This window comes from Entamoeba invadens, assembly GCF_000330505.1.
Source record: "Entamoeba invadens IP1 unplaced genomic scaffold scaff_1105074725403, whole genome shotgun sequence".
Lineage (NCBI taxonomy): Eukaryota > Evosea > Mastigamoebida > Endamoebidae > Entamoeba > Entamoeba invadens.
In genome coordinates, this window is record NW_004440449.1 from 42,349 (window position 1) to 58,364 (window position 16,016).

Genomic DNA, 16,016 nt, shown 5'->3' on the forward strand with positions numbered 1-16,016 from the left:
AATTACATCGTTTTACAAGAAACTTAAATGTCATTTCTCCGACACTTATTAACATGTGAAAAATATTCAAACGTACATATTTATAACAATTAAGAAAATAATGAATTATTTAAGTTGCAAAATTCACAACATATGCAAGAAGTGCAAGAAGTGCAAGAAGTGCAAGAAGTGCAAGAAGTGCAAGAAGTGCAAGAAGTGCAAGAAGTGCAAGAAGTGCAAGAAGTGCAAGAAGTGCAAGAAGTGCAAGAAGTGCAAGAAGTGCAAGAAGTGCAAGAAGTGCAAGAAGTGCAAGAAGTGCAAGAAGTGCAAGAAGTGCAAGAAGTGCAAGAAGTGCAAGAAGTGCAAGAAGTGCAAGAAGTGCAAGAAGTGCAAGAAGTGCAAATTCAAAATTCGCAACATCTACAAACACGTTTACAAAAAATCAATGGGTCTTTAATGGAGTGTATCATTGATAAGGAATGTGAAAATAATGATGATTTTTCATTTGAAATTTTAATTAACAATAAAGAAGTTGATACTATTTATTGGGATTCGTCATCATCTTGTGAAGAAGTTGCTGGTTTTGATAATTTAGTTGATGAAAACAATGAAAATATTGATGTTGATGATATTAGTGAAGAAAGTGAAGAATATATTGAAGATGAAAGTTTCAATAAAGAATGCGAAGAAAAGATTGTTCAATATTTATGGGATTTAATATGTGAAAATAACGATGTTAAATTTGGAATAGATAATGTTATTGTATCGAAAATTAAAGAACAGGTTCAAACTCATTCAAAAGAAAGTAAAATTGATAAAAAAGTATTATCAAAAAAATACTTTGTTTTATACTATGCATTTTATTTTAAACGATTATCACTATCTCGTTTTCAAATAGATAAATTACTTGAATTAATGAGAATACAAAATAAATATGGAGAAAGTTGGATTGTAATTGATGTATCTGCCAAAACTATTGAAAACAAAATGAAATTGATCGATTTTATTACAAAAAGTAAAATAAAAGAAATTGGAAGCAAAAAGGAAGATTTTGAATTTATTGCAGATGCCTCCACTTTACATGGAGATTCTGTGTTTAGTCTATATATTCGTACATTAGACCAAAATTTAAAACCAAAAGAACGTAAATTAAAAATTGGAAGTTACTATGGTACCAAGACGGGAATGGCATGGGAAACTTTAATTAGAAAAGTACTGTTTCACTACAACCTTAGTATTGAACATTTAACTGGAATAACCGTTGATGGTGGTTCGGATATGACGATGCTTGGTATGAGATTACAATATTTAGTTTCTCAATATAAAAAAAGAAAAGCAGAAAGGTGTATATACAAATTAAAACAACAACTTAATGATGACATTTGTATCAACCCTTCAACAATTTCAGATGAAATTATTCAAAAACAAAATTATATTGAATTTTTGAACACCAATGAAGGAAAGCAAAAGTCGTTCAATTATAACTACTGTTATAACCACCGAACATCAAAAGCATGTAATAAAATTTTCGAAAAAAATGAGGGATTGATTATCAACCAATTTATTAAAGACATTTCAACGCAATATTGGAGAGGACTTTGGAATGATTACAGGGTTAACCATCAAATAAACAATGAAACGTTGTCAAACCGGTATTACGCATCAACACGTTTTGGATACAATGAATTAATTCTATCATTCATTTTCGAACACTTTGATACATTCAAACAATTTTTAAATGAAAAGAAATATCACTTTGAACAACCAAAAGTTGAAAGAAATCTACTTGGAGAAATTACACTTGAAAATTCTTTGTTTGTATCCGTACTTTTTTTGTGATTATTTACTCTCCGAACTCAGACATATTATGGATTGGCTACAAAGTCCAAATAGATTACTATGTGAAAGTTACTGCAGAATTTGGAATTACATATGATATTTGTTCGATTTACGAGATAAAGTGAAAAACATTAACAATCCCTTTTTCCAGTCATTACCATTTGTTCGAGAAAATGAATCTTCTGATATTGAAAGAGCTCGAATAGTTTGTGAAGGTTTACTAACCAGGCTCATTCAAGCTTTTGTATTTCGATTTGCACATCCTTTGAAAAAATGCACTCGAAAAGAAATTGGAGGAAATAACGGTGTAAAAGAATGTGATTTCATAATAAACTATTTTAGTGAGTTTATTGAATTGTATGAAAAGGTTACACCAGACTTTTTGAAAACACAAATGAGTGTTTGTTTGTTACCTTCTAATGAAATTGGGTTAGTATCACCTTTGAACGACCTGGATATTTCAAGAGAATGTGAACAATTAACGATATGGAAATCTACTCATGTGGATATTGTAAATTTTTTAAACATGAAAAAAAATGATCAAAGTTGGAAGAGCAAAGATATTAAATGTTCAACAAAATTTAAAAATGCTTTTAAATTGAACCCAAGAAGAAGTGGACATTTTAGAACCGATTACAACCGATTTTTGTATGATGAAGATTTGGTTAAAATTCGATGTCTTGAAGATATACAATTGGAAATATTGGTACAACGTTACAACTATAGATTGTGGACAGATGAACACATTTCCCAATTTATGTGTATTTGTTTAATTCCAAAAATAACTACCCAAAATTTATTTGAATTAATGGATGAAAACGACAGAATTTTATTCCCGGTATTAACAGAAAATATAAGATTAACCAACTTGATTGCAGTCACAAGTTGTTCCGTTGAAAGATTTTTTTCGGTGTTAAAAAGAATGAAATATTGCAACACAAAAACAAAAACAGTAGAATCTGGAGTATCTGTTCAAGAATTATTTATTATTAATTAAATTGTCATTTTGTTGTAAAATATATATATTTAATTTCTGATTATTTTGGGGTATTTTGATTTTATTTTTTAATAATTAAAAGAAAAAGAGTAAAACCAGCCCACCCATCTCCATGAATGGGTAGGGGTATGGGCTTTTGGAATGATTAAGGAATCAACAGACATCCTTTTTCTAAACCTCACCCTTAAGTTAACAAACTTTTTTAAATAAAACAATTATGAACAACTAAAATTAATATTATGGGTATATATATTTTAAAGTATATTATAACTTGTTAAAAATTAAACTAAATCGTTGATGCAATACATAAATTAAATAACCTATTTTCAACAATGGGTTATTTAATACATTCAACAACAATTTGTTATTAAGCAATACATGACAGATAATTTTGAATTTGGGTTAATTTTAAGTGTGTGATACTTTAGTGATATTATTAAAAAATATAAAAGTGGGTTGTATCACCCTAACAAAATATTCGAATTCAAATGATAATATATACTATGTAAAGTACACTCGAACCTTTCAAGAGTGAGTGAGTGGGAATGATAATAACTGTTCTCTAAAGAGCAAACATTATTAGTCTTAAACCAAACAAAAACAGTTTTAAAACGCGGTTTTTACGGTTTGATTGACAAAAAACGCCGATTCTTAAAAACTTGCTTTCCAAATGTATTGCTTTCGATTGGTATGATTTTACATAAACAAAATATACTTTTGATAAGTAAACGTTGTGCAAAAATACACATTTAATTATGTTATAATGTATATGTCAAATGTATCATTGAAATTTTTAAAATTTAAAATTAATTATTTTTTATTATATTTCGATTGTATTGAAGATACAATTTGAAAAGTGAAATGTATTATTTAATGACCCTATTCAAACAATACATCACATCAAAACACTTAGATCTTGTGTCGTTTTTTATAGTATTGATGTTATTATAAGCAATTGTTGTAAATACTCTCATTCTAATATACAAAACAAAAAATGAATAATAAACATCTTAGCAATAGTTTAAACATAATTATTATATATATAAACTTGGGCCATAAAGTCCGACACGTTATAACAGTATTTTTTTCTTTTGTTTTTCGGGATATTAATATATTTTGTCGAAAATTATACCTGTTTTACTTATCATTATTTTCCCTTATTTCGATTTTTTGCGTCTTATTTTTTGTTTTTTAATTTTCTACTTACACTACAATTTCCTTATTTCAAAATCATGAAATATTTTGGTTTATAAAACACGAAAAATTAATTTCATACCCAAATTTTATACAAAAATCGCAAATTTAATCAATATTATAACATTTAAAAATATGAAAATAAAATTATTTTTTTCAATTCGTTGATTTTTACAATAACAACGAAAAACACGACTTAATTATAATTTTATTATTAAATTAAACTAAAAAGTGTATCAAAATTTTATATGGAAACACATGAAATTAATTAAAACACCACAAGTAACAAAAAATTTTTATTTTCGTTATGTTGAAAATATTAAAATATTAATTATAAAAATGTAAATATATTATAATTGATTAATTTTGTTTTTATAGATGAAATACAGGTGATTCGAAATACTAATTGGAACAAAAATACTTTTTTATAATATAATAAAAATTAACAATTATTACTTGTTTTTATTTGACTTTTATAATATTTAATCATTTCATTATTAATTTATAATAGAATTTGTTTAATAATGATATGAAAAGACAAAGCAAATTACATTATTGTTTCTTGACAAAAATATATAACAATAATGACATTTGTAAATGGAACATTTTTATCAATTATTGTTATTATAATAAAATGTATTATAATTATAGTTTTGTTAAACAACTATTATAATCAAAAATTCATATTTTTGTTAATGCTAAAAAACTATTTTTACATATCAAAACAAAGTAGTTACTTTATTTATATTTTGTGAAAACAATGAATGTTTTAATGAACGTTTTTGTATGATGAACAAATAAATAATTGAAGAAAAAACACATCAAAAATAATATAAAAATCATAAATGCTCATAACATTTAGCTCATTTCCCGTTTTTCTTGACATAATTTATTAATTATTTCAATAAAAATTTTAAAAAATAGCAGAAAAATAAATCCGAAAGTCCGATACGTCGGACTTTGTGTCCGGAGTTTAATAACTAAATTGTTGTTTACAAATACAAATCAGACTTCGGTACTGTTCCTTTTTATTGTAAAAACATGTTTTAATTTTGAACTAAAAGACTTTTTATTCAAATATCCAAATGTTATGAAACGATGAATAAATGAAAATGTTTTAACACATCGTTCGTCTCTTGATCAAGCATTTGAACATGTTGTTTATTTATTAATATTGTCGAATGAAAACTTAATTAACAATAAGTGTGTATTGTTTTAATCAAGGGTTATTATTTACTAACAAATAAATTATATATTTTTATTAGTTAACAATAAATGTTTGATATAGATTAATAATCAAACACTTATTATTATAATTAAATTATTAAAATAAACTATTATATAAATATAATAGTATCTTATAATAATAAATTATTTTGATTTAAACATTAGTTAATTGTATAATATATTTTAACTAAAAAAATAAACAATATATATTATAATTTATTAAATTAAAAAATTATTTATTTTTAGAAAAAAATATTAATTTAAATTTTTTTACTTGTTATTTCGGGTTGTTTTTTAACACAAATATCAAAAAAAAGCTTCATAATTAATTTTTTTAAATAACCTATACTTAATAGTAAAATTAATATATACCAATACCGACTTTTTTATTTTTATTTATTATGTTATATTAGGTTGTTTTTAAGAAAAAACGGGCAAAGTTTTTTCGATGGTAAAAAATAAGACGAATTTGCCAAAGAAAAAAAAATAACAAGTAAATTTTCCAACCATGTTTCATACCCAAATTGTATACAAAAATCGCAAATTTAATCAATATTAAAACATTTAAAAAAATGGAAATAAAATTATTTTTTTCAATTCGTTGATTTTTACGATAACAACGAAAAACACGACTTAATTATATTTTTATTATTAAATGAAACTAAAAAGTGTATCAAAATTTTATATGGAAACACATGAAATAAATTAAAACACCACAAGTAACAAAAAATTTTTATTTTCGTTATGTTGAAAATATTAAAATATTAATTATAAAAATGTAAATATATAATAATTGATTAATTTTGTTTTTATAGATGAAATAGGGATTTATCTTTTACACCCGCACCCCTCTATTAATAAATTATTATTTTCTAACAATATAAATATTTCATATTATTGGGTTTCGATTTTAGAGAAATGGATAGGGTAATTTTTTATCTTTTTCATCTCAAAAAACTGAAAATATATGTTGTCATTTTTCATTTCTTATTTTTAATGTTTCGGCAGAAGACTACGAAAGAAGAACACGATCACAAACAACAATAAATTACTTAAAAAGCAGACTGACAAGATGGTTGCAAACGCAGAAAAGTTCAACTATGATGACAAAATAATGATTTGTCGAGGAGAAATGGACTTGAAAATTATGTTATTCAAAAACACTTTTATTAAAATAATCGTGACAAAAATTTCATCAAACGACAAAGGTGAAAATGAAGCAACAATCAGAGATACATTCGATTAATTTTTAACCTGTTTTTCAAAGATAAATACACAGAAACAGAATAAAGTCAAAGTAAGCATTCACCCAATGTTCATTATATGGCTGGATGTTATTATTATGCCAATAGCAAGCCTGGTGATTTTTCGACACATTTCAACGCAAAAAACACAATTTAAAAGTCAATAAATCTTTTGATTTAAGTTACTTATCATTACATAGTTTTATTAGTCTGATAAAAATAAAGAATTTATTGATAAAAACCAATTAGATTTAAAAAACTCTTTAAAGGTATATATATGCTTAATCGCAACAAAGATATGGTTGTTTGGATATGTTGTATACTTAGTTATTCTGTTGTTCTAGCATCGAAAAATCACAAAAAACAAAACTAAACTGATTACTCTCTTTATTATCACTATCATCGAGTTTTTATTGTTAATAATGTTAGAGATGTTGCTAACCTTTGATTTAACTAACATTTTAAATGATCTGGGTGATATACGAATAATCAAATTGAATACAATTCCGGTTTGTTGTTATAAATGTGTTGACACTTGGAACTAAATTTTACTCAATAAATATGTTATTGTTCACAATACCATTCTTACTTAAGTCTTTGAACCAAAATATTTCTATTTAATCAATTCATCTTCAATGCTTCATTTTTTGTTGTTCGTTTTTATCATTCCAGTTGTGACTAAATTATCCATTTATCTTAAAAACAGACAAGAAGATAGTTATTGGTGTAGCTATGTTAACTGAAACAATCTTACTACACAAGATACATTGTCATCTTAAATATTTTAAATTTGATTCAAAACACATTTAAACTCCTTTACTTCATTGTTAACACGATTAATTTATTATAGTCCAGAATGAAAATAAACTTTATATCACCAGACATCAACAAATTTAACACTTTCAAATAATTAAAAATGAAACTTATGTACACGGGTTACAAATCGCCAAATAGTTATTGATAACTTAATTAATTAATTAATTAATTTAAGTTTCTTAGTTTTTTATTTTTTGAAAAAAAACTCAGTATAAAAAATGGAAGACCATTTAAACACTATAACGTCAATGGAAAAAGCATCAGAATCAACCATTGAAGTGTTATTCGACTTCGACGTAGAAGTTGTCAACGGGAACGCCACATTTGTCGCCTCTGGAGTCCCAACTCCAGAAGAAGTTGTCAATTCTATCACTAGTGGATTTAGTGATTATTCATTTGCCAATCAATCGAAAATTATGTCTCAGTCATCACTCATTACAATTCAAAAACACTCTTTTGCTTTGTATGTTACTAAAAACAGTGACTCTGAAAAGAAGACACAAAAATTCAAATGTTGTTTTGAAAAGTGTAAATTACAAGTTGTTATTCTTTTAGATTCAACAAAAACGTGGGTACAACAAATTACTTTCACAAACGGACACTCACATAACTTTGAAACTGATATACCAAAACATGTAAGTTTGGTGTTTACAAAAGATCAAATATATAAAATGAATCAATTGGCGACTGCACACCTTACAGCTGCTCAAATCGCAACAACAATGAACTTGAATGTAAGTACTTCAATAATTAGAAGGCTTTTAAATAGTCACTTTAAGAGATTCACACCTGACCAAACCAAAGAACTTTACAATTACTCAGAAAATACACATATTTTTTCAACACATTTTGTAAAGAATAAAGCAGGGCAATTTGTTTCCTTTTATGCTTTCAACATAAATCAAATTAATACTCTGTATTCACAAAGAATTTTTGTTGATGACACCGCCATGACAAATGTTTTCAACTTACCTTTGGTTGTTGGTGTTTCACTTGATGGTCACAATGCTATGCATGTCGTTTTTTTATGGTATTCTTAGAGACCGCACGACATCTTCCTTTCGATCTTTGTTTTCTTTTATATCAAAATTTCGTGTATTTAATGTTGTGGTGTGTGATAGGTGTATGTCACAAATCACTGCTATGAAAGAAGCGTTCAATGGTATCAACTTTGTATTCTGTCATCGACATATCGTGCGAGATTTAATTGTTGCATTTGGAGAAAAGTCAACAGTTGTCAGAAAGTGGCATATGATGATTAGCGGTTCTGTAAGTGAAAGTGACTTTTTGGAGGAACTTGGAAAGTCGACTGGGTTTATTAAGGATGAAGATGGATATGACAAGAAACAGTTTATAGACGATAGAATGATTGTCAAAGAAATTATAAATGAAATGAAAGACGTACTCGACAAACACACCACAAACGACAATACCGTTACAAAGATGAGACTTGTAAGTAGTATAATAGAATCAGCGACTAGTTGGTTACCATCTTGTACATGTGTTATATCCAATCATACCACTTCCAATTGCATAGAAGGTTATTTTGGCATATTAAAGTTGAAATTTGGTGGTAAAGAAGTTTCTTTATTGGAAATTGCACAACTTATTGAATCCGATGCAACCAAATTTGATTTAGAAATTGGTTTCAATTATGAAATGTGTAAAGGTGTTATCGATCATAATGTGTTATACCTACTTCCCAAAGAAGTGTTAATAAATATAATGAAATTATTTAATTTGGTTTTAGGAGGTAATGATACACACTTGGATGATACAACAATGGCATCGTGTTCATGTGCGGCTTTTAGAACCAACAATTTCCCATGTATCCACGTTATCGCACTTTACGTTGAAAGAAATCAACTCCCTCTGCCTGCGATTTTGTTTGGAAAAGAATGTTTCAAAAGAACAATTTGTGTGCACACCAAAGAGACTATTGAAACAGAAGACACTGTTAAATGCTCAAAAAGTCGTAGAGATTTGCATTTTGCATTGGAGTCAATTGAGAATGTATTGAAAGATGACCAAACTCTCAGAGTGTGCTATTATAAATATGTTAACCATGTTTTACAAAATAAAAAAGAAGCGATGGAACATATCAACGAATTGATTGTGGAAGAAGGAGTAAAAAGAATGAGACCAAGTCTTGTTGTAACCAAGGATTCACGTGGGAGGAAATCAATTTTTTCCAAAGAAGATGAATCAACAGATTTTGAACCAATAGCAAAACGTATTTCTATTGTTAATAACAATAAAAAGGAAAAGGAAGACAAATTTGTTGACGACTTGGTTGAGCCTTCTAGACAGTTTCAACGAGGATACAGACCCAGAGTCATGGTTGAAAAAGTCACACATCCAAGTATGAACAGAACAAAAAGAGAGCCACCAAAACTACCCGACTCTTTTAGAGAATGTTCACAACAAGCTAAAATGTTTAAACCCAAAGAGAGAGTCTATAAATGTGGGTATTGTGGATATGTCGGTCATTCAGTTGGAACATGCCAAAAGAAAAACAACGAATTATCAAAAGTCAATCACATAAACAAAGAACAAATAGTCAACAAGTGTCCTATATTCTTTGGTTTACCTCATTAATAATTAAAATTTTGGTTTTATGTTGTTTAAAACAACAAATTACAATCTTTGGAAAACGCAGTTATTAAAACACATACTAATCAAGATAGTTTTTAGAAACCACACAAAACTTTAGAGTTGATATTTAATTTCTTAATGTTGTCTCTTTTGATGTTTACTATTAGTTGTTACAACATAAATAATAATTTGTTTTCACGTTTTGTATAATACTATATCTAATTAATCTATTCTTTTAAATGTATTCACTTGTTGTTTGTGTGTGTAGTTGTGTTCTTATTTTGTTATTTTGTCATTTGATGAGTCATTCATAATCCCATTTTTATTAATATTGAATGTGACTTCAATTTCAGGATTTAACCATACTGGTAAGATACCACTCAACAAGAACTGGCAAAGCAAACTCCTATGTTGCACCTTTAATGTCTCACAGTTAAATGTTGTGATGTAAACACTCAATTAGTTATAAGAAATTTGGTGTGATTTTTCTTGTAAATGTTTAATTTCGTATCACTTACCCACTCATAACACCACCTGTAGTCCAATCTTAACTAATGCTATACCAAACAGCTCGACATTCGTTGCGTCTCTTCTGATAAAAACAAAACGACTGCTTATATTTCATACTTCTTAAATAACTACCTCATCCTTATTTTAAAAAAAATTACATCCAATCACTATAACATTATACCATGAGTCAACTGACATATAATTACAGTATTATTAATGGTTGTTTTTACAATTGTTGTGTCTCAAAATTGATTTTTAATTGGCAACTTAATTTTAAAAAATCGTTGTTTAGTTATAAAATATTTCTTTGGTGATTGAAATATCAATGTTAAAGTATTTTATTAAATGGTCAAATTTATACTTTGTTGGTTTAAAAAGAATATTTGATTGAATCGACAACAGTTTATTTCAATTCAAACAACTCTTGTGTTGTTTGTTGTTTTTCTTTATTTTTTTATCGAACTTTGTTTTTTATTATTAACTACATTGATATGAGAATTTAAACACAAAAGTTTGCGTTGCTATTTACAGTTGATTACTTTTTTTCATTCGAAAAGAGTAATAAACTTCAAAAATGTGTCCGATTGTACTTTATTGAGATAAAAAAATAAAATTTTTATTGCTCATTGTAGTGTCTATATTCCAATGTATATACTTTAACTTGGACAAAAAATGAAATGAAGAATTAAACATTCGATAAAACCTCTGAAGAGCGGATTCTTTCATGAGCATGTCTTTTTAGATTAAAACCAAAATTTGAGTTTTCTATTGAGCTATTTTATTGTTTGATTAAATAGCTGACCGCTCTTGAGAGAAAAATTTACCATATACTCCCGCTTTTGAGAGGTTTTACTCTATAATGTTGTGATTTTTCACAATGAGAACTTTAGAATAAATAGTGTATCTACCAATGGAATTGGTTGTTACTGTATTTAAAAAGCAGGATTTAAATTAATTGTTTTGATACTTTCGTTTGATAGAAAGAAATGAAAAATGACAACATATATTTTCAGTTTTTTGAGATGAAAAAGATAAAAAATTACCCTATCCATTTCTCTAAAATCGAAACCCAATAATATGAAATATTTATATTGTTAGAAAATAATAATTTATTAATAGCGGGGTGCGGGTGTAAAAGATAAATCCCGATGAAATATAGGTGATTCAAAATATTAATTAAAATAAAAAATACTTTTTTATAATATAATAAAAATTAACAATTATTACTTGTGTTTATTTGACTTTTATAATATTTAATCATTTCATTATTAATTTATAATAGAATTTGTTTAATAATGATATGAAAAGACAAAGCAAATTACGTTATTGTTTCTTGACAAAAATATATAACAATAATGACATTTGTAAATGGAACACTTTTTATCAATTATTGTGATTATAATAAAATGTATTATAATTATAGTTTTGTTATACAACAAATATAATCAAAAAATCATATTTTTGTTAATGCTAAAAAAACTATTTTTACTTATCAAAACATAGAAGTTACTTTATTTATAATTTGTGAAAACAATGAATGTTTTAATGAACGTTTTTGTATGATGAACAAATAAATAATTGAAGAAAAAACACATCAAAAATAATATAAAAATCATAAATGCTCATAACATTTAGCTCATTTCCCGTTTTTCTCGACACAATTCATTAATTATTTCAATAAAAATTTTAAAAAATAGCAGAAAAACAAATCCGAAAGTCCGATACGTCGGACTTTGTGTCCGGAGTTTACTAAAAGTGGATTATTTGTGTTATTCTAAATTATTATGTTTGATTATCGTTTGCTTAAATGGTTATTTTTTTAAGTGTTAAAAAAAATATTTTATCTTTAATATATAACTGTAAATAAATCAAAACTAAATTATAATTTAAATTTAACATTAAATCTAATTTTACAAAATTGTTAATTTGCCACAAATAATTATCTTTACAGCCGAATTTCAAATGAACAAACAAACTTGTTTGATTTCATAAGTTATCAAAGTTTTCTCAGTTTGAGTATAAGAATAAACACAACATGAATTAATTACCACTTAACTTAAAGTATTCATTTGCATAAAATATTTTATGCCTCATAACGGGTGAACATTTAGTATTATTTGTATAAATCATTTTCCTCGTTTTATCATAAATAAAAGCATATCTTTCTTCATAGCACATTCGTTGTGAACAACTTTCCAAAACAGGTTTCAAGAAGTCCAATTTTCTTGAGTATATTAACCAATTGTGTAACGACTGGTCATACCCCCATATATCCCATTTATCGAAATTTGTGTATTCAATGAATGTTTGTAAATAACCCAACACTTTATTTGTACCTCCTAAGATAGTTCCCACATTGCTAGCAATTGTATTGTTTTTTCGGTATGCATTCGCCACATCCACTCCTATTGTTTTTTTCATCCAATTGTAGTCCACTTTAAAATTAAAAGTAAAGCAGTTGGTATTATTATTTAAACACTGCATTTGAAGAAGCAAATCGTTCTCAGAAAACGTGGCAAAAATGTCTCCAAATATATAAATGTCCCGAAGGTCTGAAATGAATACTCTGTCGTATAAATGACGACGTGGGTACAACCATTCTTTCCAGGCAAACATTCTTCTTGTTGCAGAGTTTCCTTGTTTGGTTGAATTGGATATTTTCGCATCAAATAATTCTATTGATATTCCATATTTGTCATACATATGTTCAAAGTTTTTAAAAGGTGGAGGTGACATCAATAAAATCTTCTTTGTTGCATGTGAGATAGACGAATTTGCAAGACCCAAAACAAAGTCAATACTTCTGTTTAAACGAAGAAATGATTTATTATCATTGAATGAATATGCAGTGAGCCATAAATCACGTTTGCTGTTTTTTGGATATTGAAAGACTTCTCCACATTTCCCAGAATAATTGAAATTGCGTAGATCTGTATGATAGTTGTGAAACATTTGAATGTCACTTTTATTGGTAAATATGATGGTATCATTTCTTGTTGTTTTATTGGTCAAACCAGATGTTAATAAGAAAGACACACTTATTATGAGAAATATAAATATGAATAAATTGAAGTAAAATACATATAATAACATCAACTTCAATTTGAATTTGAATTCTAATGGATTGGTTCAGTTCATCATTTTTTAAGATTAAAATATTGTATTGAACATGTTAGTTTATACACAAAATATTAAATAATTGTAAAGGGTTTTTATTGGTATTTAAAAAACAACTATTTTATTATATTTTAATAAATTTACAAAGAGAGGTTTATACACATTTATGTATATACACAAATATTTATTTAATTTTAGAATTTGACTAACAATTGTTATATAAGTGTTGTACAGAAATGATGAAGGTTTTTGTTTTTTAACCGCTTTTATTCTCTTTTTAATAGTTGTACATATTAATACTATAACAAAAAGTATATTAAATTATAACTTTAAACGAAGAAGATTTCCATTATGCATATTCAGTATGCACGGTAAACAATACCATATAAATTATTATATTAATATATTTTGAACCAATATAATCGGGTGGAAGCGGTTAAAAAAGGAAGCAATTTTCATACACCTTATATAACAAAAACAAATTATAACTTTTCATTAATGATATCAGATTCGATAATTATTTATCTACATTAATTCGTTTTTAATTATTTTACTTTTATTACTAACCAAAAAAGAGTATTTTTTGTGTAGAATAAAAAATAAAATTAAACTAAAAAAATTTTTTCACAAAATATTTTAATAATTATTGTTTTTTGTATTTAAAATAATTAATATTTATTCAAATTTTTGAGCACAAAAAATCTTTCGAAATGGTTTTTAATATGTAATTATCCATATTGTATACATTCAAACCTTTCAAGAACGGGAATAGTGCTTCGCAGTTTGTGAACTGAAGTTTTTTTCTATTTTTTTTCAAACTGAAAAAAATCACATTCAAGAATTTAATAATTTTTAATAACTTTATCTTCACTTTTGGGATTAATTTATTCAAACAAAATTATTAAAAAACACAATCATAAACTGTAAAACGGAACCAAGTTTGAAAAAAATAATTAAAAAAACCCAAAACTTTTAATTTTTTTTGTTTTTGTCAAAAATCCAAATTGTGATCAAAAATGCATTTTTTGTCAAATTTTGTAAAAATAGTTATTGAAGTAAACTGTGAAAAAAAACAATTGTTATTAATCCCAAGTAAATGGTGTTTTCAATTATTTACACAACAAAGTTATCAACACATTAAAACGTTTAAGTAAATTAATAACGAACATACGTAATTGTTAATATACATGTATAGTTAAATATAGTTTTAAGTTGAATGATGACTGTGAGTGACATTGTTATTCTCAAAATGTTGATCGTAACTTATGTGTTATTGATGTGACATTTTGTTAAAACGAAGAAAAGTCAAATATTATCAATTGTTACTTATTTCATTGTTTAACTAAGTCAATGTTCATAATGATCATTAAATCGCTTATTGTTGATAATTACATGTTAATGAGATATTATATACAATTAAAAATTGTTTTATTTTTTTATTATCACAACATACAACAGTAAACACGTGTATTTTGACAACATCACAACATTTATGATTAATTGAAATATAAGCGTGTATTTATTAATATTTTAGAATAAATTATAAAATATTGTTTTTTGCTACTCTTTTGTTCTAAAAACAGCCTAAAAACGTAATAACTATCAACTGTGTAAACATGTGGAATCTAATTCAATCTTTAAATAATAATACTAAATAAGTAATATCACATTTTACAGCATTTTTATCTTTTGACTTGGAGCTCACAAATACATGCACATGAGATAATATAATCTTTTTTCCGTAGTCTAAGTTTTAATAGTTATGAATTTTTAATCAAATCAAAAAAACAAAAGTTGTTAATTCTTTCATTGAGTTATAAAACCTGAGTATGTAAATACATATGATATAGTTTGTTAATTCAACTTTTTGTGTTGAACTAATTATATTTTTGGGTACGTCATAAATTTGAGTGATCATAAAAATAACGAGAATCATATATTTTTAAACAAAATTTTATATAATTTAATGTTGATATTATATATTCAAATTAAAAACAACAACTCAAATATAAACGAATAATTACAATTTATGATATATTGGTCTTTACTCCTTAAGTTCGGATCATAATAATTAATTATTTGCCAAATTTATAAAGAAAAACCGGTTATAACAAATGTATTGAAGTTGGTGAACATCTTTGTTCTGTTATAAACAAAGAGCCTTAAACAAATATTCAAAAATTAATATTAAATGAATGTCGACATATATAAAAAGTTATATAGAATAAAGAATAATACGTTTTCAATTTATTTGTTTTTGTATCATGTGATGTTTAAATTGCGTTTTAAAGTTTTAAATGTAATATGGTATAAATTGTATAAATTATAATGCGATGGTGATTGTATATATTGATTGTAAATTGTTTGCCTGAACAACCTTTTTATGTTTTTTATGAATTAATTAAACTTGAAGTTATGATGTAAAATATACAAGCCGTGAATAAATCTACAGTCTATATTTAAAGTTTATCATGAACCTTTTAGATTATTACAATATT

The 16,016-nt window shown here is 25.8% G+C and overlaps 2 protein-coding genes across 2 annotated transcripts; one reads left to right on the top strand and one right to left on the bottom strand.

Moving 5' to 3' along the window:
• Positions 1-100: 100 nt before the first annotated feature.
• EIN_143710 (hypothetical protein) lies at positions 101-436 on the top strand (the record flags this gene model as incomplete). The annotated part of the gene is made up of 1 exon (XM_004258194.1): positions 101-436. The coding sequence occupies one exon, from the start codon at positions 101-103 to the stop codon at positions 434-436; it is 336 nt and encodes a 111-aa protein (XP_004258242.1).
• Positions 437-12,441: 12,005 nt separating this feature from the next.
• On the bottom strand, positions 12,442-13,494 carry EIN_143720 (hypothetical protein; the record flags this gene model as incomplete). Its single annotated transcript, XM_004258195.1, has 1 exon — positions 12,442-13,494. The coding sequence occupies one exon, from the start codon at positions 13,492-13,494 to the stop codon at positions 12,442-12,444; it is 1,053 nt and encodes a 350-aa protein (XP_004258243.1).
• Between the last annotated feature and the right edge of the window lie 2,522 nt (positions 13,495-16,016).